Below are 22,758 nucleotides of genomic sequence, written 5' to 3'. Positions count from 1 at the left end.
GCGGCTGCTCTGCTGCAGTTGATGCACACTGCAGCAGTAGTGTTATTCGCTACTGCTGCCCACAGCTGCAGCTGCATCTTGTGCGGCTGCAGCAACATGCACTGGCCTACAGAGGCACCCACATCGTCTCCAATTTAAAATTAAGGCTTCGCAGTCTCTTTTGGCCATGCTTGCTGCTAAGCTAATTGCTTAGCTAGCTGCCCAGCTAGCTCTGCAGCCAGCACTGTTTAGCCAGTGAAGGCGAGGTGACTAGCACCGACTAACAGAAGGCTATTGTGAACCGCGAACAGCCCGTGGCTAGCAGCAAATGGGGCTGCATGTGCTGCAGGTGCTGCAGCTGCATGGGTTGACGCTGCATATGCTGCTGCTGCTGCACCTGCTACAGCCCCTACCCAATGAGGTTGAGTACCTCCTGCGCTGCCTCTCCGAGGGGGACATCAGGGTGTACGCGCTCGTTGAGTGGCGGCAGCAGCTGCTGCAGCTGCTGCAGCAGCGGCCGCAGCTGCTGCCGCGTCTGAGTGTCGCTAAGGAGGGTCCCAGCAGCTACGACAAGATGATAGAAAAGCGGCGGATCTGTCTCCGTTTGCATAACCTCCATTATTAACTGGCACAGCTGCAACAGCCGCAGCAGCAAGAACCCCGCAACAGGAGCAGCAATGGCATGCGGGGTACGAGAACGACTTTCGTAGTAACAACAGCAGCAGCAGCAGAACCACCGGCAATCACGAAACCGCAGCTGCGCAGCCCACGCCTTAGCAGCAGCAGCAGCAGCAGCAAACCTGGGTCTTGTGGTCTTGAGAGAGCGAAGAAGAACCCAAGCAGTGGCAGGAAACAGCAAAGTTCAAAAGCACGCAGCAAAGCGCCTGGCGGCAGGGCCGCGAGTGGAAAAGAGAAAGAGAAGCAGCAGCAACTTTGACAGCAGCGAGGACCTGAACCGCAAAGAAAACAACAAATTGCAAAAAGGCGCAGCCTAGCAGCTAGCCACATGCAGCGCAGCAGCTAACGACTCAGCACTGCAGCAGCTAGCCGCACGAGGCACAGCAGCTAGTCATACACACTGCAGCAGCTAGCCACACGCACCGCAGCAGTTTGCCACGCAGCACATCAGCAGCTAGGCACAGGCAGTGCAGCGGCTAGCCACGCAGCAGTGCAGCACTAGGCACACGCAGTGCACCAGCTAGCCACACACAATGCAGCCAATAGCCACACACAGTGCAGCAGCTAGCAGCCCACAGCAGCACGCAATTTGCGGAGCCAGCCACGGGCAGCAAAAGCGCGAGAAGCCAACAGCAGCAGCAGAACCAGCAGCAACAGCAGCAGCGGGCCGCTGCATGCCTGCCGCTGCTGCTGCTGCTGCAAGGAAGGAGGAGAGGCAAAGAGAAGGGACGGCAATGTGGCAGGAAGTGAACAAGCAGCAGCAGCAGCAGCAAAGAAAGAACGCCGCAGCACAACAGCTAGCTGGGCGTAAGCCAAGAGGCTAGGACAGCTAATTACAGTATGGGTAGCCAGCGCTGAGCGGCTAGCTCAGCTAGCTGCGCAGAATCCAGCGGAAGACAGCAGAAGGAGCAGCACGAGCAGCAAAAGGCAGCAGCAGCAAAATGGTGCACAGGCAAAAATAAGACAGAAACAAAGACGAACGCGGGAGGAGATAAAGGCAGCAAAAGGCACTAGAGAGGATGTAAAATGATATAGAAGTAACACAAAAGGCAGCAGCAGCACACACCACACATTCACAGGCCGCGGCACACCTGCTGCGCGTGCTGCAGCATGACTGCTCTGTTTGTTGGCAGCATCAAGAGATTCGCCAGGTAGCGCAGGCAGCAAAGGACTAAGCCTGCACCATGTTGCTGCTGCTGTTGCTCTGTTGCTGCAGCACACGTCTCTTTGACTCGCTGCAGTGCCAGCGAAACGAAGTCCCAGCTGCAGCAGCAGCAGCAACAGCGCAAATGCACAGTGGCCACGCGGGCTCTAAGAGTTCTCTGAACGCCTAGAGGCAGCAACTAGACAGAAACGGCACGGCAGCAGCTGTAGCAGCAGCAGTAGCACCAGTGCTGCAACAGCAGCAAGAACAGCTGGAGCGGCTCCCAGGACTTGGTGCTGCGGCGGCTGCAGCGGCGTCCGCTGCTAGCTGCGCAGCAGTAGCAGCAGCTGCAGCACGGCCAAGGCCAAGGGCCAGGACTAACCCGCTGTTTGTTGAGTTTTTAAAAGATAGAGAATATTGAGGATGAAGACAAAACAGCCGCCACAAGTCGAAGACTGGCAGCTGCAGACTGGCGGGGAAGAGAGCTAGCTGCTGCATCATTACGTGTATCTCGCTTGCCCTGCAGGCAGCAGCAGCGGCAGCAGCAGCAGCAAAAGAACAAGGGAGACTGTCAATCCGCCGCGAAGCCAAAAGAAGACATCTGCTTTAGAAGCAAAATGAAGCAACAAAAGCCAAGAATAAGCAAAACCCCACAAAGGCAAAAGGACTCAGCAGCCAGGAGCATGAAGAAAGATAAAGCAGAAAAGGAAAACTTTTGCAAACAGGAAAGAGACAAGGAAATAAGAAAGTAGACGGGCAATCACAATGCCATAAGAAAACACAGCAGCACCTGAAGTTCTCCTTCAAATAGTTGCTGCTGTGCAGCTTCTCGAGCGCAGCGGCAAGGTAACTCTCGTCCAGCTCCGACAGCCGCGCCTGCAGCAGCAGCAGCAATAGCAGCAGCAACAGCAGCAGCAGGACACTAACAGCGGTACCCCCAAAGAAGGTCCCAGCGGCAAGTAGCAGCAGAAGCGAACCAGTCCGCAGCAGCAACAGCAGCAGCAGCAGCAGCAGTAGCGGACCTGATGCCCCTGCTGCTTGAGTGTCTGCTGGGCCTCCAGCAGACCCTTCTTCAGCCCCTCTACATTGGCTTTAGAAAAGGAGACACACTGCAGAACGGGAATATGTTTCTGCTGCCTGCTGCTGCTGCTGCTGCCGTTGCTGGTGCTGGGGGCTGCTGCTGCTGCTGCGCTTGGCCGGGGAGCAGCAGCTGCTGCTGCTGGGGCTCCAGAGGAGCCCCCAGGGCCCCCACTGTTGGCATTTATAAAGGAAACAATTTGAGACAAATAAGACTTGTGTAGCCCCTCGCGAGCAGCAAACTTCTCAGCAGAAACCAAGGGGTTGTCACCACGGCTGAATGCGCACAAAGCCTCATCACGCTCCCCCTGGCTAGCCACAGCTAGCTTCAGCTAGCTACAGCGAGCCACAGCTAGCTACAGCTGCCTCCAGTTACCCCTATCTAGCTGCCGCTAGCTACAGCTAGCCACAGCTACCCCCAGATAGCTACAGCTACTTACAGCCGGTTACAGCTGGTCACAGCTAGCCACAGCTAGCTACAGCTAGCCGCAGCTAACCATAGCTAGCCAGCGCTAGCTCTGGTTAGCTGCTGAGCAGCTAGAGACCTAGATAGAAAGCTACCTGATCCAGTCGTGCGTGGAAGCAAAGACAAGGAGACACTGCTGCAGCTGGCCAGAAATGGTGGGTGCTACTGCCGTTGTGCTGCCTTCAGGCAACGGCTAGGTAGCTGGTTAGCTGGCTAGCTAGCTAGCTGGCTAGCTAGCCAGCTGGGACGCTTTCAGCGGCGCGCAAGCCAAGCAGCGACAAGCAGCAAGCAGCAAAATAGCAGCAAAACACTCACTTGAAGGGCAGCTTCTTGTACTCGCCGTCTTCTCCAAGTTCCACATTGAACACGAAGTCGTAGGAACCTTCATCAAAGAACTGAAGCAGCAGCAGCAGCAGCAGCAGCAGCAGCGGCGGCGGGAAATTACTTGCTGGAGGGCAGTTTGCTTGTGTGCAACAGCGCTGCTTCAAGAAGCAGACGCAGCTCAAGCAGCAACAGCAAGAACACCTGTAGCAGCGGATTCAGCAGCAGCAGCACCAGCAGCAGCAGCAGCAACAGCAATCTGCTGACTTGGTCCCCGGGGAAGAAGGTCTTGGGGCCCCCCTTAGGGGCCCCCATCCGGTTGGTGAGAGGGTTCAGTGCGTGCCCCACAAAGTCCCATTGCTGCTGCTGCTGCTGCCAGCTCAGCACCACAGCCTCGTCGCCCCTCCTACAGACCTGAGCGAACACAGTGCTGCCTCTGCTGCTGCTGCTGCTGTTGCTGCTGTTGCTGCTATTGCTGTTGCTGCTGCTGCTGGTGTTGCTGCTGCTGCTGCTCTAGACGTACCACTAGTTCGCCGTCTTTGGTGCCTTGACGCTTCTGCATGCAGCGCAAACCAGGCAGCTCGCTACGCGCCCTGCTGCTGCTGCTGCTGCTGCTGCTGCTGCTACCGCCTAAAGACTCTTCTTTATTTTTACTACTTCATAAAAGAAAAAGAGACAAAGGCACAGCCACCAGCATAAGGCCACACGAAGACTCGGCTACAAGGGAGCAGCAGCAGAATGTTCAAGATAAAAAGACAAAGGAGATGAAGCAGGAAACAGCTAACGCAGCAGCAAAAGAAGCAACACTTTTCTGACAAAAAGGTCGAGAAAAGGAAATAAAAGTGTTTTAAGAAAGATAAAAAACCCGGAGACACAGCCCATAAGTTGCAGTGTATGCACACCCTAAGCTCCGCCTCAGTTGGCAGCTTATTCAAATCCAAAGCTTCTCCCTTTTCTTCTGCTTCAGATGAAGCAACCTGCATCACAAAGATATGCTGCTGCTGCTGCTGCTGCAGCTGTTGCTCCTGCTACTGCTGCTGTGTCGCTGCTTCTACTGCAGTCGGGGCTGCCTGCTTGAATTCAAAGGAAGGATCGCAGCAATGCTCAGCTCTGGAACTGCTGGTGCTGCACCATAAGCTGCCGCGAGCTGCTCGTTTGCTGCTGTTTCTGTTGCTGCTGTTTCTGTTGCTGCTGCTGCTTCTGCTGCTGAAAAAAAGCGTGCAGGCACTCACATCTCTAGCCGCCGCATTCGCTGCGGCGACGACATCGGCAGGCAGCGCCCGTTCCTTGTCTGCTGTCCATATCCTGACAAGCAGCAGCAGCAGCAGCAGCAGCAGCAGCAGCAGTAGCAGCAGCCGCAGCGGCGGCGGTGAGACAAACGGAAGGCGCAGCTAAGAAAGACAAGTATCAGGTGAAAGGGCCCCTCATAAGCAGCTAAATACAAATATGATGGAGAGCAGCAAAATACAGAAACAATTCGAAAGGACACAAAGAGAGAAAGGCCTACCGCAGCCGCCCGTCTTCGCAGGCCGTGGCTACATCGCCTTTGGGCAGCTCCACAGCCTGCAGCAGCAGCAGCAGCAGCAGCAACAGCAGCGAAAGCATGGGAAAAGACGGGCACAAGGTGGTAGCATCTGCTGCTGCAGCATGTGCAGCAGCAATAATCACAACAGACCAACGGCGAAGCAACTCAGCGAGCGCCTGTCAACGTGGCAAAACAGCAGCAGCAGCAGCAGCGGCAGCAGCAGCAGCGGCAGCAGCAGCAGCAGCAGCAGCGGCAGCAGACCTGCCAGACAGTTGCGGGATGCTGCAGCTTCTGCAGCAAAGAAATCGAGGGATTCGCTGCATCGGAAATTTGCCAAAGGCAGCAAAGGCCGTCGTCGCCTGCGGTGTATATACACCCGGGACGAGTGCCAGACACGCAGCAGCCTGCAGCAGCAGCAGCAGCAGCAGCAGCAGCAGCAGCAGCAGCAGCAGCAGCATTGAGGCGCGGCAACAAAAGAAATGGAGGCAAGGAGTCGAAAAAGGATAACAAATCTTTTCAAAGAGGTAAAAGGGACAATAGCCTTTTCCAAGAATCGAAAAGAAAGAATAAATCTTTTCAAAAAGACAAAAAAGGAAAATAAATCTCACTGAAAATAAAAGCCTCATGGGCGTCTTCTTTATCTAAAAGACACTTCAGCTCTGTTGTCCACAGCTTGATGCGGCGGTCGTTCGACACGCTCACCAGCCTGGCTCTGCTGCTGCTGCTGCTGCTGCTGCTGCTGCTGCTGCTGCTGCTGCTGCTGCTGCTGCTGCTGCTGCTGCTCTGCTGCTGCTGCTGCTGCTGCTGCTGCTGCTGCTGCTGCTGCTGCTGCTGCTGCTGCTGCTGCTGCTGGAGGGCGGCAGCGCGGCGACGCAGCGGATGATGTCTTCATGGGCGCCTGCAAAGAACAAGAGACTTGCAAAGAAAACCAAAAGGCGCTGCGCAAACCCTAAACCCTAAACCCTAAACCCTTAACCCCAAACCCTAAACCCTAAACCCTAAACCCTAAACCCTAAACCCTCAACGCACCTTCAACTGAAAGAGTTGCCTTTCCCTCTTCATTCCAAACGCAAAGATAACGCGACTGAGACCCAGTCACCAGCGAGGCTCCCACCCAGCACACGCACACTGCAGCAAGAACCAGCCCCACAACCTAAACCCTAAACCCTAAACCCTAAACCCTAAACCCTAAAACATGAGTCTTTCACCCTAAATTCGAGACTCGAAGCCCCAAGCCCGAAGCCTTCAGCCCTGGACTCTAAACCCCAAAACCTAAACCCTAAAAGCTCAGGGCCATGCACCAAATCTTTAGTCTTAAACCCTAAACCCTAAACCCTAAACGCTAAAACTCAAAGCTTCAGCCTATAATGCTGAATACCGAACCACCTCAAGGCTAGTGTAGTCGACTGCAATGAAAGCTCTCTGGGCTAGGGTTTAGGGTTTAGGGTTTAGGGTTTGAGGCTTAAGGGGCACAACTGAGGGTTTGGCGCGCTAGGCATAGGGCCCTCTAGGGTTTAGGATGCGCCACCTTGCAGCGGCCCAGTCTAAGGTGGAGGGCCCGGGGCATACAGCTTAGGGTTTAGGGTTTAGGGTTTAGGGTTTAGGGTTTGGACCTGCAAAGGAATGGTGCTGCGTCAGCACGTGCAGCAGCAAACCCTCGTCTCTGTTCCAAACCCTCGCCTCTCCCGCCCAATCTCCAGAAGCCACCAGTTCCTTATGTTCTGCTACCGAGCACACGGGGCTTTTGTGGCCCTGCAGCAACTCAAACCCTAAACCCTAAACCCTAAACCCTAAACCCTAAACCCTAAACCCTCGGCCCTAAATTCTAATTCCTGAAGCCTAAACCCTCTGCACCTTTCCTGGACGTGGAAGTGGCTAGCGGAAGTACGTGCTGCTTCCTGGGCGGCCTGGCGGCGCTGCTGCAGCGGCTGCTGCAGCAGCGCTTAGGGTTTAGGGTTTAGGGTTTAGGGTTTACGCGGTACTTCATCTCCACCACTCCCGTTTGGGCGTGAACCCTGCAAAGGGTTTGGTCTTTGCTGCCCGAGTAAAACTGAAGAGAAAGAGAAAGTGAAGGAGAAAGACAAAGCACGAAGTCATTGTGGTGCTGCAGGGTTTTGTGTGGGGTGTACATACACCCCACGCAGCTGCTGCTGCTGCTGCTGCTGGGCGGGGAGGAAGCACTCGGCTGCTGCTGCTGCTGCTGCTGCTGCTGCTGCTCTTGCGCCTCCTGCTCCTGCCACACAACCACAGTGGAGTCCAAGGAACCCGTCAGCAGCAAACCGCCAGGCAGCACGCAGCAGCAGCGCACAGCAGCGCGGTGGGCGTGGCCTAGAAAGGCCAGCTGCAGGGAAGGGGGGTCCATGCTGCCGGCTGCAGCTGCGGAGGCTGCTGCAGTTGCCGCTGCTGCTGCAGTTGCTGCTGCTGCTGCAGCGAAGCTTGCTGTTGCAGTTGCGGCTGCTGCTGTAGTTGCGGCTGCTGCTGCGGTTGCGGCTGCTGCTGGAGCTGTCGCTGCCGCTGCTGCTGGGGCTGCTGCTGCAGTTTCAAGTGTACGTACACCGGACGGGTCTGGCTGCTGCCCTCGAAGACAGGCCCTGACGAGCGGCCCCCGAAATGTCTAAAGGCAACTGCTGCTGCTGCTGCAGTTACTTTTTCAGCTGCTGCGAAGCCTATACGAAGATCAATCTTGCCGTTACTCGGCCAGTGTAAGTAAAAGTTGGCTGCTGCCGCTGCTGCCGCTGCAGCTGCTGCTGCTGCGGCTGCTGCAGGATCGGCTGCAGGGAGCAGGTAGTTTCCTCCTAGTCTGTCTGTTCGGGATTGCGCCGAATGAGTGAAAACAATTGAGGCATAATACCAGAACACGCTAAATTTTAACTGTGTTGCTGCTGCTGCTGTTGCTGCTGCTGCTGCTGAAACGTATCTACACCGCTGCAGCAGCGTGCAGGAGCCGGCTTGCTGTAGCAGCACTCTATGTGCAAAAGGTTACTGAAAATGTGTTATCTCACATATTCCAATAATTTTGTGGAAGTTGAGTTGCATATATATCCTTTCCTTACCATCTCAGAGCCTGCTGCTCCTGTTGCTGCGCTTACCGATGTTGCTGCTGCTGCTCCCGCTGCCCAAATCGCTAGTGTTGCTGCTGCTGCATACATTCAGGCCGCTGATATGTGCACTACAGCAACGGGTGCATATGCCGCAGTGGCAGCAGCAGCAGTGGCTGCAGGAGCTCCTGCAGCAACAGCTGCAGCACAGGCTGCAGCAGCAGCCGCAGCTGCAGCAGCACCCGATGTATAGAAGAGGCAGCTGTTTAGGCGCAGCTCAGCAGCAAAGTGTCCACGCGATGAGCAGCAGCTGCTGCAGATGGGAGGCTGATGAGCGCTGCTGTACACAGGAGGGCTCATGGCTAGCGTTAAGGCTGCAGCAGCAGTTGCTGCTGCTGCTGCTGCTATCGCCTGGTGTTAACAGCAGCAGCTTCTGCTGCTGCTTGCGCTGGTTTGGGAGCTAGAGCCTAGCTTTCAGCAGTAGCTGCTGCTGGTGCTGTTGCTGCTGGTTTCAGCAGCAGCAGCTGCTGCTGCTACTGCTGCTTGTCTTTGATATTTTTCCTAGTCTCTCAGCAGGCATATTGTCTTTAATTCATTGGCGGTAGAAGCCAAAACGGCTGCTGCCGCTGCTGCTGCTGCTGCTGCTATTTCACTCTGCTGCTGCCAATATACAGACCTGTTGCTGCCGTTGCTGCTACTGACTGCTGCAGCAGCTGCTGCAGCTGCTGCTGCAGCTGCTGCTGCTTGCTGTGCCGCCAGCACCCCTTGTCACTGCAGTTGAGATGAGATAGCTCTGGAGAATGCAAAAGAGCAGCAGCAGCAGCAGCGGCAGATGCTGCAGCAGCAGCAGCGGCAGATGCTGCAGCAGCAGCAGCGACGGCATTAGCAGCAGCAGAACCAGCAAGAATTCCGTGGAAGATGCGTCAGGGCTTCTGAGCGCAACGACATTGGCTAGCTGGCGGCTAGCCACGGCTGAGCGCGGCTGGGGGCTGCTCTCCAGCCCAGCTAGCTACAGCTAGCTACAGCTAGCGGCAGCTGGCTGCTGCGAGCTGTAGCTAGCTGTAGCTGGTTACAGCTAGCCGCGGGTAGCTACAGCTAGCCGCATCTAACGGCAGCCAGCCACACCTAACTGCGGGTAGCTACAGCTAGCCACAGCTAGCTGCAGCTAGCCAATGCGAGTCGAAGCTAGCTAGCTTTGGCTAGCCCAAGCAGCAAGAGCATTGAGGACTTCTAAAGCTGCATGCAAGAGAAGAAAGAAGCAAAAAGGGACAAAAAAGCCACAAATAAGAACACTATTAATAATAGTGAGCCTCAAAGAGAAGTAAAAAAGAATAAAAAGAGAAGCAACGAAAAGTCAAAGAAGCAAATCAAAAGGAGCGCCACATAACCACCACAGCTAATCAGATGCCCCATAGCCCTTTGCTGCTTCCCTCTCAGCAGCAGCAGCAGCAGCAGCAGCATTTCCTCATTTTTGGTCTTTTTATTAGCAGCGCCTCTGAACACTTTCTGCTTATCGCTTCAAGTCATGCTTCCCTGGGGGGCCCCCGGGGGCCCCCCAAGCGCCCCTGGGGGCCCCTGTAGGCTGCCTACGGTATTAAGGGCCCCTTAAGTTAATATGGGCCTCCTTGGAGCCCCCTAAACAGTCTGCAGGGGCCCCCAAGGGCCTCATTTCCTCGGCTCAGGCTTATGGCAGTCCCAAGGGGCCCCCCCCGGGGCCCTCTCCTCAGCAGGAGCCCCATGAGGGCCCTACACAGGCCTGCGAACCTCAGTGCTGCTCTTTAAAGGCTAAAGGAGCTTCTGTGTTGCGCCGCAGCAGCAGCAGCAGCTGCCCGTGACCGCTGGTCCCCTGCAGCCTCCTGACGAACATGTGCACTTTGTGGCTGCTTGTGCCACTAACTTGGGCTAGCTGGACATATAAAAAGCCCTCAAAAGCCCTGAAGTAGGACTTTAGTGGTTTTATAATCTGAAATAAGAGTAGGGGGAGCTGGCGCTAAGCCCGTGTCGAGCGCCCGGCGGTGCAGAGTCAACCGGCGGCGTCTGCGGCTGATCTGATCATTTCTTTCCTGTTTCTAGCTATTTATTTCAGATAGTTTTGTTGAATTTGACTTTTAAAGAAGCAAAAAGATAAAAGGGCAACTCCATCGAGGGGTCATGTGCCTTCGCTCCTCCCGGCGGCTCCCTGAGGCCGACAGGGCGTGGGAGCGAAGAGTGAAGGTGAGAGAAACAAATTAAGGGTTTTCTACTTCATAAATAACTTCATTTCAAGTAAAAACTTGTTTCAAGACCAGAGGCACTGAATGTTGCTGACTTCTCGGCGCTAGCAGCTCTCGCTGCCCATCATCGACTTGCAGCGGCGGCAGCAGCGCAGCAGCAGCGAAGCCTCACGCGCAGCAGCAGCAGTTTGCTGCTTTCGGTTATCATTTCAAAACGTAAATGCACTTGGTGCCGCTCGGCGCCGTACAAGGGACGTCTCCTGCCGAAGATTCCCCTTAACTCCTGACTGCGCAGCAGCAGCAGCAGCAACAGCAGCAGCACGAGCAGCAGCAGCAGCTACAGTTGGAGTAGCTGCAGCAGCAACAGCACGCATTACTGCCCCAGCAGCATCACCATCTTCGCTTATACACCCGAGGAGGATCCCAGAGGTTCTTTCAACCCCCTAATCGTGTTTCCTCAGCAGCAGGTGACCCTACAGTAAGACAGCAGCCGCAACAGCAGCAGCACAAGCAGCAGCAGCAACTGCAGCAGCAGCAAAAGCAGCAGCAGTAACGGCCAGCAGAACCGACGTCTTGGAAGACGTGGAGGGGCTCAGAGGAGGCTGCAGCAGCAGCAAATCTGAATGCTGCAGCAATTGCAGCAGAAGCACCAGCAGCAGCTACCGCAGTAGAAGCAGCCTGTTGTTGTAGACATGAAGTTCCTAGTGCATGCTACTGCAGCAGCAGCTGCTGTAGGGATAACAGTTGCTGCATCTGCTGCTGCAGCGGGGAGTCCAGAAGGATCTCTGGCAGCTGTGCAGCTGTCTGAGAGAGCAGCAGCAGCGGCAGCAGCAGCAGCAGCAGCAGCAGTTGCAGAAGAGGAGGACGCGCTTTTCCCCGAGGCCAATTGCCCTCCTTACCCGAATGCAGACTCCGAATTTGAAAAGGTGGCGTGTTGCGTTTGCTGTTGCTGCTGCTGCTGCTGCTGCTGCTGCTACTTTTGCTGCCGCTGCTAATTTTGCTGCTACTGCAACACTTGCTGCGAGTTGCTGCTTTCAACGCTGTTATCCGCTGCAGCGCAGCAGCTGATGGTTCACCTAGTTTTGCCTGAGCAGCAGTTGCTGCGGCAGTTGTGCGCAGCGTGGGTTGTTTCTTTTTCGGCATCCATGTGTTCCGCTGCTGCTGCTGCTGCTGCTGCTGCTGCTGCTGCTGCTGCTGCTGCTGCTGGGTGCAGGCGGTGCTGGTGGGGCGACTCGAGGAGCTCTTCCGTCGGCTGCCGCCTGGGGGCGCTTACAGAGGCATTCCTTTGAACAGCAGCAGCAGCAGCGGGGAGACAGCAGCAGCACTTGTGCACAAACACATTGCCTGCGCTTTGGCGCAGCACGAGGACTTCAACGGGGTTTTCGGCGGGGGAGGTGAGCGGCCCAGCTAGCCAGCTAGCTAGCTAGCTAGCTAGCCAGCTGCTCAGCTAGCTAGCCACGCAGCTAACTAGTAAATAGCTGGCTGCGCAGCTAGCTAGCCAGCTATCCTTCTAGCTAGCCGAATAACTAGCCAGGGAGATCGGCAACGCAGTAGCTAGCTCGCTGGTGACCAGCTAGCAAGCCAGTGCATTGGCTAGCTGGCCAGCGCACCGGCTGGCTAGCCACTGCGCTGGCTAGCTAGCCAGTGCGCTGGCTAGCTAGACAATGCGCTGGCTACCTAGCTAAAGTGTCTCCTGTGGTAGTGAGTAGTGGTCCTGCTGCACTGCAAAAGCCGCTGCCAAAGCCAGCTAGCCAGCTGCTTGGCTAGCTCGCCGCAGCTAGCTGTGTAGCTAGCTAGCCAGACAGCTGCTGCAGCGGCCAGCTAGCCACTGGCTGTTCCAGAGGCGATGCTAGATGGGCACAGAGGAGCTCTATAGACATGGAGAGGCAACAACTCGCTGAATTGAAAGCGGTGCTGCTGCCGCTGCTGCTGCTGCTGCTGCCGCTGCTGCTGCTGCTGCCGCTGTTGCTGCTGGCATTTGTGTTTTTTCTGCTGTTGAGCTTTTTTTACAGGCAGGAGTCCTGTGGGCAAGGCACTTTTCACGGGTCTTCAGGAATTTGCTGCTTTTATTTCTTTTGCTCTCTTTCGGACAAACTTCTTCAGGACATTTAAAGAAGACACGCCTCTCAGGTGTACATACACCTCAGCACAATGGGCAGGACTTTGCTTTCTTTTGGCTGCAGCGCAGATGCAGCATAACAATGCATTTCTTTGCAAATAAAAGGCTTTTGAAATGAAAATCTAAAATATGAGCAGCAAATGCATGCATGCTTCTCCAGAAATGAACTAATTACTTAAATGAGGCATTGAAGTGTCTGTGTTTGGGCTTTCGAGCCATTAAATGGAAGCAAATTCGAGTTTGGAGTCCCATGGGAATACTTGCATGCAAAAAGCATTTAAAAATGACGAAACATACAATTAAATGGGCATCTTTGCATGCATGCACTTGGGTGCATGCACTCGCATGCATGCATTAAGTTGGTATAGTTTTAATTCCCTTATTATTTTGGGTTGCTGCTGCTGGGGGGCCTCTCTGGGCGCTGCTTGCTGCAGCAGCAAGGGCTGCTTCGTTTGGCTGCTGCAGCAAACAGGCTCCTTGAAGGGGAGTCTTATGCTGCTGCTGCTGCAGCGAAAGCCTGCTTGCTGCTGCAGCTGCTGCTGCAGCAGCAAGCAGGCTTTCTGAACGAAAGCTGCTTGCTGCTGCAGCAAGCAGACGTCCCAAAGGGGCGCTGTTTGCTGCTGCAACAAGCGGGCCTCCCAGGAGGGCGCGTTTTGCTGCAGCAGCAAGCAGGCTTCCCAAAAGGGGAGCCTTCTGCTGCTGCTGCACTACATGCTGCTGCTGCAGCATGTAGGCTCGCTTAATGGCCTCTATATGCGTTTGCTGCTGCTGCACAGCTGTTTATTCTGTGGGCGTTTGTTTGCTGCTGTTGAGGTGTACAGACACTGCGAGCAAACAGCAGAGGCTCCCTGCGCCGACGGCGCCTCTTACGCAGCAAGAGGGCCTTTTGGGGTAAGTCATTATTTACATTTTTCTTTAAACTATTTTCTTATTTCTTTTCTCTAAACTATTTTTCTGTTTCTTTCTTTTGCGTATCCTCTTCTGCCTCATTCTGACCCCTTTGCTGCTTCCTTCTGCCTCCCTTTTGCGCCGTGTGGGCGCTTCCAACCCCGGCAGAATCGAACTGCTGCTGCTGCTGCTGCTGCTGCTGCTGTTGCTGCTGCTGCAGCTGCAGGGCAGTGCTGCGTACGCGGCCTTTGGAGAGTTTGCTGCATCTGACAGCAGCAAACTGCTGACACAGCCAGACCTTTTGGGCAGACAAGATGTAGCCGATTGGGTCGCCGCGTTGTGGATGTGGACAAGAGACCGAGGGTAAGAAGCAGCTGAGCTTCCTGCTGCTGCTGCTGCTGCTGTTGCTCCTGCTGCTGCTGCTGCTGCTGCTGCTGCTGTTTCTGCTCCCGCTTCTACTGCTGCTGCTACTGCTGTTTTTTCTCCTGCTACTGCAGCTGCTACTGCTATTTTTGCTCCTGCTGCTGCTGCTGCTACTGCTATTTTTGCTGCTGCTGCGGCTGTTGCTTCTGACGCTGTTGCTGCTGCTGCTGCTGCTCGTGTTGCTGCTGTTGCTGCTGGTTTGGTTTCCCTTCTTTTCGTTTTTGTTTGCGTTGCCGCACATCCGGCACCGCATCTGTGAGTTTGTCTCCTCTTTGGATTTTCTTTTGCTGCTTCTATTTGAAGCTGCAGCAGGAACCTTTTGCTCAGCAGCTAGCTGCATCTCTTTCTGTGGCATTATTCCTTCTGCTGCTGCTTGTGCGTCTGTTTCCTGTGCTGCTGCTTTGCTGCTTCCTGGGCCCGCGAGCAGTCTGTCTTGCCTGTTGGTTTCTGCTGCTCGTTGCTGCTGGCTGCTGCTGCCTTGTGCGCCTTTGCCTTCTCCTAGCACCCCGCTGCACCTTGCTGCTGCTGCTGCTGCTGCTGCTGCTGTTGCTGCTGCAGCTACGGCGAGGAGTGCGCGCGGTGGCCTCTGGGACGCGGCCTGACCTCACCCCACAAGGCTTTGCAGTCTTGGGACTTTTCAGTTGTGGGGTCTGAGGTGTCTGCGCTGCTGCAGGCAGCAGTTGACTACCCCACAGATGCTGCTTCTCTTGCTGCAGCAGCAAACCCCTTCGGGGGCCTCGGCCTGGCGCTCTCGCTGCTGCTGGGAGAAGCTGCCTGCTGCCCTGCTGCTGTTGGGGACTTGCGAAGATCCCAACAGGACTTTAATAGCTCCCCGCGGCAGCAGCCAGTAAGCCCTCACCAGCCAGGAAGCACGGCCAGCGACGCCGCGGGCCAGCAGCAGCAGCTGCAGCAGCAGCAGCAGCAGCAGCAGCAGCAGCCGCAGCAGCAGCCGGCAAGCCTCCCGCCTCCAACGCAGCAGCAGCAGACGATGGCGCTTTTCGACTCTATTATGTCGGGCCGGGGGCCTGTGATGCTGCAGCAAAAGCAAGCAGCAGCAGCAGGAGCAGCAGCAGCGAGCTTGGGGCAGCCGATCTTCGGAGCAGCAGCAGCAGCAGCAGCAGAAAGGCCTCTCTCAGTGCTTTCTGGGGCTCATGTTTTGCTGCCCCCCAACGGGCCCCGGGCCAAGGCTTATCCTTTGCCAGTTTCTTCTCCGCTGCTGGCAGCACAATTTGAAGGTCTTTACTTATCAGTTTTGTCGCTGCTGCTGCCTCCCCGGCCTTTTGCTGCAGCAGACACGAGCAGCAGCACGGAAGCAGCAGCAGCAGCAGACGAGGCCCTCGCAGTGCCAGACCCGCTGCAGCCGCAGGCGTTGCTGCCGCTGCCTGGGGCGGTGGACTGCAGCGCAGCAGCACTGCAGCAGCAGCAGCAGGGAGACGGCGACGCGCCAGAAGCAGCAGCAGCAGCAGCAGCAGCAGCAGCATACCAACTCTTTTGCCACTCGCTTGTAAGAGGCTGCCCCGCCATCAGCAGCTGGGCAGCAGCAGCAGCAGCAGCACAAGGGGACCCAAAAGAAGAAACAGAAGAAGCAAAAAGACAAAGAGCAGCAGACACAACAGACTGCAGCTTTGGCTGCTACGCAGCAGAAAACGCTCAGCAAGTGCTTTCGGGGGCACAGTCCGCTGCTGCTGCTGCTGCTGCTGCTGCTGCTGCTGCTGCTACACCTGCTGACGGGGTTCTCCAGCAGTCAAGCAGCTACATAAGCAGAAAGGGCATCGGATGTGCTTTCTTTTGTCAGTAGTGGAAACAAAAAGAAGAAATTAAAAAAGAATTAAAGTGAAAAAAGAAGAAAAGAAACAAAAAGTGAACAAATAGATGAAAAAAAGATAAATAAACTTAATGGATTCCACGGGATAAGTGGCAAGCACAGGCATTTGCTGCACCTTTTTTTGCCTGCTGGGGGCTGTTCAAGTGCGTTGCTGCTGCAGCTACTGCTGCTGCTGCTGCGGCTGCTGCAGCAGCAGCAGCAGCAGACGTTGAATTTCAATGTTTTTGCATGCGGTAAGCAGCTGCCTGTACACCGCAGCATGGGTTGTGGGAGCCAGAGGCGGTAGCAGCAAAGGTGCTGCTCTGCAGCAGCAGCAGGAGCTGCTGCAGGGCCAGCAGCTGTTTCATTAGCAGCAGCAGCAGCTGTAGCAGCTGCGGGGGCTGTAGCTTAGCAGCAGCGAAGCTGCAGCAGCAAGTGCAGCTGTTGCAGCAGCAGGGGCTGTAGCTTAACAGCAGCAAAGTTGCAGCAGCAAGTGCAGCTGCGGCTTTGCTGCTGTTGCGCCAGTAATGGCTGAAGTGCGTCGTTGCTGCGTTGCTGCTGCCCTGAGGGGAGCAGCTAAGAGAGAATAAAGTGGATAATTTTGGAGTGCATTCCTCTTGTAGGGTTTAGGGTTTAGGGTTTAGGGTTTCAATGCGGCGCGCGCCTGCATGGGCCTCCCAGACCAGGACTTCGACCAGGCAGGGTGGGAAGTGCAGCAAAATAAAAATGCAACGAGAAAGTGCAAATGGAATATATCACTTTAAAGGGAGGAGTCGAGGTGTACGTACACCTCAACTCCACGCAGAGGTCGAATCGATTTCGGCCTCCGCTGGCTAGAGCCCAAACCCTAGTCGCTAAACCCTAAACCCTAAACCCTCGCTGACGGGCAAAGCCTCCAAAGCCCCGACCCCCCGGAGTTCTCTTCACCTTTTTACCATTGTTTGCTGTCTCTCCTTTGAAATATTCCCCGCAAACCCTAAACCCTAAACCCTAGCCTCGCCGCGCAGTCAGCTGCACGGTTTCTAGATAGCACAGGTGGCAGCAGTTCCTTCCTTCGATTTCCAAGTGTAGATATACCCGAAATTCACGTAGTAGACTTTTCATTGTTAGGAAAACGAAAGAGGCAGAAAGAAGCAGCGCTGCTGCTGCTGCTGCTGCTGCTGTTGCTGCTGCTGCTGCTGCTGCTGAACTGCCGACACAGCTCAAAGCAGCAAAGCGTGCTTCGTTGGAGCAGCAGATATTTCTGCCTGTATCCCAAGGCTCACCTTACCTTCTTTTCCCTTCTAATACATTTGCCGTGGCTTTATTCATTGCTGGTTTTTCTTCTGCTGCTGCAGCTGCCGTTGCTGCTGCAGCAACTCGAGCATCTGTTGCTTGCACTCAATTCAGTGTCTACATCCCCCGCTTCACCTGCGCACGTCTTCCTTCTGCACAGCAGCAACGAATACGCTTACCAGAAGCAACAGCAGCAGTAACAGCAGCAGCAGCAGCAGCTGCAGCAGCTGGTCTTCATGCACGGCCTTCAAGTGCTTCCTCGCCACAGCCCTGACGGCTACATCCTTGGCATCCTGTATGTGCCTTCCCTTTGATTAGTTTCTGCTGCTGCTGCACCTGCTGCTGCAGTTGGCGTTGGTACCAGAGGTCCCTAAGTAAAGGCGGGAGGCCAAGCAGCAGCAGCAGCAGCAACAGCAGCAGCAGCAGCAGCACAGGTGCCCGCACCTATCTCATATTTGTCAGGCTTTCCCCTCCCGCACAGCAATGCCTGCTGGCCTCACTAGAGGCTGCCAGCTGGCGGCAGTGCTGCTGCTCTGCAGCATTTGCGTGGCCAGCAGCAGCAGCAGCACGCTAGCTCCTGCAGTGGCTCAGCCGCTGCCCCCAGCTGAGCAGAAGCAGCAGCAGCAGCAGCAGCAGCAGCAGCAGAAGCAGCAGCAGAAGGAGCCGTACTGCGAGGAGCCAACAGCAGTGGGGCTGGGCATTGCGTGCCCCCCGAGCAGCTCGCGCCCCACCGCCGCAGCAACTGCGCCCGCAGCAGCAGCAGCAGCAGCAGCAGCAGAGCTGAAGCAGCAGCAGCTCATCTTAATAGCAGCAAATGTCCCTATGGGCAGAGACCGCGTCTTTGGCAGCCACGCGGGCCCCCGGCAGGAGCGGCTGCAGCCGTACATGAGGAGCTTGAAGAAGCTGAATGAGCGGCGGCAGCGTGCTGCAGCAGCCAGCAGCAGCAGCAGCAGCAGCAGCAGCGCGGCCGCGCAGCAGCAGCAGCAGCAGCACACACACACAGACTTGTCCCTCGCAGACGCAGCAAGAATCCTCAAAGCTGCTCTCGGAGACGCTGTAGACCAGCCCCTGACTTTCTCCTTTTTGCGGCGGCTGCTGAACGCCATCAATGTGCCCATTGCAGCAGCACCAAGCCAGCAGCAGCAGCAGCAGCAGCAGCAGCAGCAGCAGCAGCAGCAGCAGCAGGGGGAGGAGAGGCTGGCGCTGCCGCAGGTGCTGCGGCTGCTGCAGGTCGCAGCGGGCGCGCAGACCATCACTTCTGCTGCTCTCGATGGTTTGCTGGCAGCAGAAGCTGTTTCTTTTGTTTTGGGGGAGGAAGCAGCAAGTGGAGCAGCAGCAGCAGCAGCAGCAGCAGCAGCAGAGCTGGAGGCCCGCCTCGAGACTCTTGCTGTTGAGTACATCGACGCAGCCACACGCTTCTACGCTGAGGGCACTCCTTATTTGCTGGCGCTGCACAGCAGCAGCAAACCAGTGCGAGAGAAGATGCTGCTGCAGCTCAAGCACCTGCAGCAGCAGCAGCAGCAGCCGCTGCCGAAGCAGCAGCAGCTGGACGTGCTGCAGTCCGCGAACTCCATCCAAGCCAGAGCGACCCTTCTCGTGGCACAGAAGCTTCCTCAGTTCGTTGCTGCTGCCCTGAAGGAAAGCAGCAGCAGCAGCAGCAGCAGCAGCAACTACGAGCTGCACATAGAAGTGCTGGAGGGGCTGCTGGTGTCAGTGCTGCTGCACACAGAAGCAGCATACATGTTTGCTGCTGCTGACGCCGACGCGAACGGCAGCCTGGACAGCGCGGAGTTCCTGTGTCTGCTGCTGCTGCAGCAGCTGCACCTGCAGCAGCTGCTGCACGTGGCAGCAGCAGCAGCAACAGCAGCAAATCTGCGCACGAGCGCAGCAGTTCTTGACACCCCCTGGACAGGAGAACTGGGGGCGGGCTGGCTCGAGGCTGCGCCGCTGCTGCAGAAGCTGCTGCCTTCTGTTTCCTTTTGTCTTTTTGCTGCTGCAGATGCAGACAGCAGCAGCAGCCTCAGCTACGACGAGCTTTACGAGTTTCTTAATCAGCAAGACTTGCTTGTTGCTGCTGCTACTCAGACCCTCTCGGGCAAGGGCGCCGTGCTTTACCTTTAGTGCAGCAGCTGCTGCTGAGACGCAGCAGCAGCAGTTCCTGCTGCACTGCAGCAGCAGCAGCTGCCGCTGCGGTGCGGCAGCTACAGCAACTGCTGCTGCAATGATAGCAGCAGGGGCTCCGGGCTTTTTGCTCTGTATTCTTGACAAACTGCAGCGGCTGCAGCAGCAGCGAGCTGCGGAAATGACGGAATTTTCGGCTGCTGCAGCAGGTGCAGCAGCAGCAGGTGCAGCAGCTGCAGCAGCTGTAGGCAAAGACACCGCATAAGGTCTGCAGCACCTCTGGCTGGCACCTAGTCGTGGGGGTATTGCTTTAGTGCTGCACGTACAAAGTATCTACCAGCAGCAGCAGCAACAACAGCAGCACCTGCTGCAGCAGCAGCCTTTCCAGCAGCAGCAGCCTTTCCAGCAGCAGCAGCAGCAGCAAGAGCTGCTGCTGCTGCTGCCAGTGCCTCCCCACTTCAGTGTTGTCAGTCTCCTTTGGTTTTTGCCCTTTCATTAATGCCTCCCTTTTCGGAGGAGTTTGCTTTAGGCAGTTGCTGCTGATTTACTGCACTTTTGCTGCAGCAGAAGCTGCAGCAGCTGCAGCAGCAGCTACAGCAGCAGCAGCTGCAGCGGCAGCTGCAGCAAGAGACAACGGGCCCTTTTGTCCCACATATGAACACACATTTTATTTGCTCTCTTTGAATTACATTGGTCCCCAACATCTGGGAGTGTGGTTTAGGGTTTAGGGTTTGGGGTTTGGGGGAGGGTTTGAGGATTAGGGTTTTGGTCCGTTGCTGCTGCTGCTAGAAATTTATATCTATTCCTGTGGCTACTTTTGTGTCTCTTTAGCAGCGGATCCCGCTTTTCTGTCTGTTTCCTGCTGCAGCAGCAGCTTCTGCTGCAGCAGCAGCAACTGCAGCAGCAGCCGTAGCAACTTCATATGCACTAGAACAGCAAGGGCGACACAAGCAGCAGCTGCTGCCTCTACTGCTGCTGCAGTATATACAAGTTGCATAGACTATTAAAGCAGCAAATAGTGCAGCAGCTGCTGCTGTTACTGCATCTCTTGAAGGCGCTGCCTTGATGAGCTTCACAGCAGCAGCTGCCGCTGCTGCGGCCTCAAGAGCGGCAGCAACACCGTCTTTTCAGGGCGTGCTGCACTGTTGCAGCTCTTGCTGCATCAGGTTCAGCAGCAGTTGCTGCAGCTGCTGCCCCATGCCCCCGCAGAAGCTGCTGCTGCAGCAGCCGCTGCTGCTGCTGGTCACAACAGCGCCTGCTCTGCCGCCTCGTGGGTGACGTCTGTGGGCGAGTGCTGCAGCAGCCCCGGCAGCCACCGCGGGGAGCAGCAGCAGCTGCTGCAGCAGCAGCCGCTGCTGCTGCTGCAGATCCTGCTGCTGCTGCTGCTCATGCTGCTGGTCACAGCGCCTGCTCTCCCGCATCGTGCGTGATGTCCGTGGGAATGTGCTGCAGCAGCCCCAGCAGCCACCAGCGGTGCCAGCTGCTGCTGCAGTCGCTGCTGCTGCTGCTGCTGCTGCTGCTGCTGCTGCAGGTCACAGCAGCGCCTGCTCTGCTGCGTCGTGGGTGACGTCTGTGGGGGAGTGCTGCAGCAGCCCCAGCAGCCACCAGGGGTGGGGCTCAGCAAGCGGCAGCGCAAAAGGACTTATGCGTCTTATGTTTTCCACAAGAGTTTCTTCGCAGCAATTTGCTTCGAAAAGAGCCAGCGGCACGAAGACCCCAGTGCGCTGCTGCAGCTCCTGCTGCAGCAGCTTCCACAGCCGCTGCGGCTGCGCAGCAGCAGCAGCAGCGGCAGCAGCAGCCGCAGCGGCGGCCTGCGGGGAAGCCGCCGGCAGCTGCTGCTGCTGCAGCAGCAGCTGCTGCTGCTGCTGCTGCTTGAAACACCAAAAGGTCGTGGGGCCCCCAGCCACTGCAGCAAGAGCTGCTGCCAAGTGGCGCCGCAGCGCAGCAGCTGCGTGTCGCTTCCAAATGCCCCTTTTGAGGCCAGTGTAGAAGGCGTCGAAGACAAAGAGGCCCCCCAGCAGGCTGAGTGGCAGCAGCAGCAGCGCGGGCAGCAGCAGCAGCAGCAGCAGCAGCAGCAGCTGCGTCACCGGCTCGCTGCGCCAGCAAAACAGATTAAATACTCTTTCCAAAAATGAAACAGTGCGCCAGACACAATCCAGAAGTCTCTCAACTGCGCCCCGCAGTTCCCTATAGGTGGCAAACACGTCCAAGCTGCTGCTGCTGCTGCTGCTGCTGCTGCTGCTGCTGGGCTTCTTCTTGTTGTTGCTGCTGCTGTGCACGCTGCCTTCGGACGAAAGGTGCAGCTGCGAAACTACTGCTGCAGCTGCTGCTGTCTCGGCTTTCTCTCCTACAATGACACTGCGTTCGGCAGCAGCAGCTGCTGCTGCTGCTGCTGCTGCTGATGGGGCTGCAATGCGCGACGGGTGCATGCGCCCTCCAGCCCCGTGCTGTACTTTCAGGGCACTCGCAGCAGCAGCAGCAGCAGCTGCTGCTGCTGCTGCACGCCCCCGCAGCACCTTCGAGAAGCAAGCAGCGCAGAGGCTCGCGGGACAGCTGGCAGCAACCGGGGCCTGCTCAGCTGCTGCTGAGTCTGCTGCTCTGCAGCAGCTGTGCAGCATCTGCAGCAGCAACGAGGCGGCGCACGAGCTGGTGGGGGCCCTTGCTGCTGCTGCTGCTGCTGCTGTCGCTTCAGCAGCAGCGTCTAGACTGCTGCAGGGAGACTCGTGCAGAAGCGCCGCGCCCTCTGACGGGCCTTCTGCTGCTGCTGCTGCTGCTGCCATTGCTGCTGCTGCTGCTGCCTCGCGAATGGCACTTTGACACATGGGGGCCCCACAAGTAGCGCAAAAAGGAACAGGAGGAGGAAGGGCCCCCACAGGCAGCTGCGGCTGCATGCGCAGGTGCAGCAAGCGCCGCCACGGCCACCGCTGCTGCTGCTGCTGCTGCTGCTGCTGCTGCAGCCACAGAGCCTCTTCCGCGCGGTGCAGGCGGCATATTTCCCGCTCAGTTTCATGCTGCTGCTGCTGCTGAAGACTCAGTTGCTGCTGCTCCTGCTGCAGCACCAGCAACGCAGCAGCGGCTGGCCCGACCTCCATCAGAGGATGCACTTGTTGCTGCTGTTGCTGCTGCTGCTGCTGCTGCCGACGTCGCTGCTGCTGCAGCTTGAGTCTCTCATATCGGGGGGCTGCCAAGGACGGTCGCCGCCGCGATGGCGGCTCTTGTTGCGGCGCTTGCTGCAGTAGCTGCTGCTGTTGCTGCTGCTGCTGGTGTCCCTGTTGCAGCTGCTGCTGCTTTTGGGTTTGTTGTTGTTGCTGCTGCTGCTGCTGCTGCTGCTCTGAGAATGAGTCCACTGAGAAAGACTGCTTTACTTCGGGGACCCCCAGCAGCTCGAACCAAAACCCTCGCAGCCCACCGCCGCTGGCGCCGTCTGAAGTAGCAGCAGCAGCAGCAGCTGCTGCTGCTGCTGTTGCTGCTGCTGCTCCTGCGGGTGCAGTAGCAGCACGAGAGGCCAACAGCCCATCCTCTGCGGATGCGGGTGAGGGGCCTTCTGCTGCTGCTGCAGGAAGTTGTGTTGAAGCAAACTCGCTTTTGCTGCTGCTGACTGTATCAGCAGCAGCTGCCTGCGCTGCTGCAGCAGCTGCTGCAGCCTCTGTTGCAGCTACTGCCCCCGCCACGGCTGCAATGGCCGTG

At 56.8% G+C, this 22,758-nt stretch overlaps 4 protein-coding genes across 4 annotated transcripts in view; 2 read left to right on the top strand and 2 right to left on the bottom strand.

The window, feature by feature from the left end:
* Positions 1-42: 42 nt before the first annotated feature.
* Positions 43-7,552, bottom strand: ENH_00004850 (phospholipase A2 activating protein, putative; the record flags this gene model as incomplete). Its single annotated transcript, XM_013578412.1, has 18 exons — positions 43-106; positions 393-613; positions 780-929; positions 1,749-1,920; positions 2,184-2,321; positions 2,592-2,677; positions 2,824-3,154; positions 3,660-3,739; positions 3,933-4,079; positions 4,189-4,221; positions 4,568-4,642; positions 4,898-4,970; positions 5,173-5,228; positions 5,452-5,549; positions 5,893-6,128; positions 6,216-6,343; positions 6,865-6,942; positions 7,166-7,552. 18 exons carry the CDS (start codon positions 7,550-7,552, stop codon positions 43-45), a joined length of 2,553 nt encoding a protein of 850 aa, XP_013433866.1.
* A 3,581-nt stretch (positions 7,553-11,133) lies between these two features.
* On the top strand, positions 11,134-15,669 carry ENH_00004840 (chitinase class I, putative; the record flags this gene model as incomplete). The annotated part of the gene is made up of 6 exons (XM_013578411.1): positions 11,134-11,367; positions 11,655-11,835; positions 12,454-12,571; positions 13,382-13,451; positions 13,669-13,811; positions 14,430-15,669. The coding sequence occupies 6 exons, from the start codon at positions 11,134-11,136 to the stop codon at positions 15,667-15,669; spliced, it is 1,986 nt and encodes a 661-aa protein (XP_013433865.1).
* A 1,764-nt stretch (positions 15,670-17,433) lies between these two features.
* ENH_00004830 (hypothetical protein, conserved) lies at positions 17,434-19,071 on the top strand (the record flags this gene model as incomplete). The annotated part of the gene is made up of 1 exon (XM_013578410.1): positions 17,434-19,071. The coding sequence occupies one exon, from the start codon at positions 17,434-17,436 to the stop codon at positions 19,069-19,071; it is 1,638 nt and encodes a 545-aa protein (XP_013433864.1).
* A 1,532-nt stretch (positions 19,072-20,603) lies between these two features.
* Positions 20,604-22,758, bottom strand: part of ENH_00004820 (hypothetical protein, conserved) — a gene marked incomplete at both ends in the record, with an annotated part of 8,226 nt that continues 6,071 nt past the window's right edge. The window contains 2 exons of the mRNA XM_013578409.1: positions 20,604-21,093; positions 21,715-22,758. The exon at positions 21,715-22,758 is cut by the window's right edge and continues 1,194 nt beyond it. Of these exons, the coding sequence (XP_013433863.1) occupies positions 20,604-21,093; positions 21,715-22,758 (1,534 nt within the window). The remainder of the gene's footprint in view (positions 21,094-21,714) is intronic.

The sequence above is a fragment of the Eimeria necatrix genome, genomic scaffold (assembly GCF_000499385.1).
Source record: "Eimeria necatrix Houghton genomic scaffold, Enh_scaff113, whole genome shotgun sequence".
Lineage (NCBI taxonomy): Eukaryota > Apicomplexa > Conoidasida > Eucoccidiorida > Eimeriidae > Eimeria > Eimeria necatrix.
The sequence above is the reverse complement of the archived record's forward strand: the minus strand, read 5'-3'. Positions and strand labels throughout refer to the sequence as shown.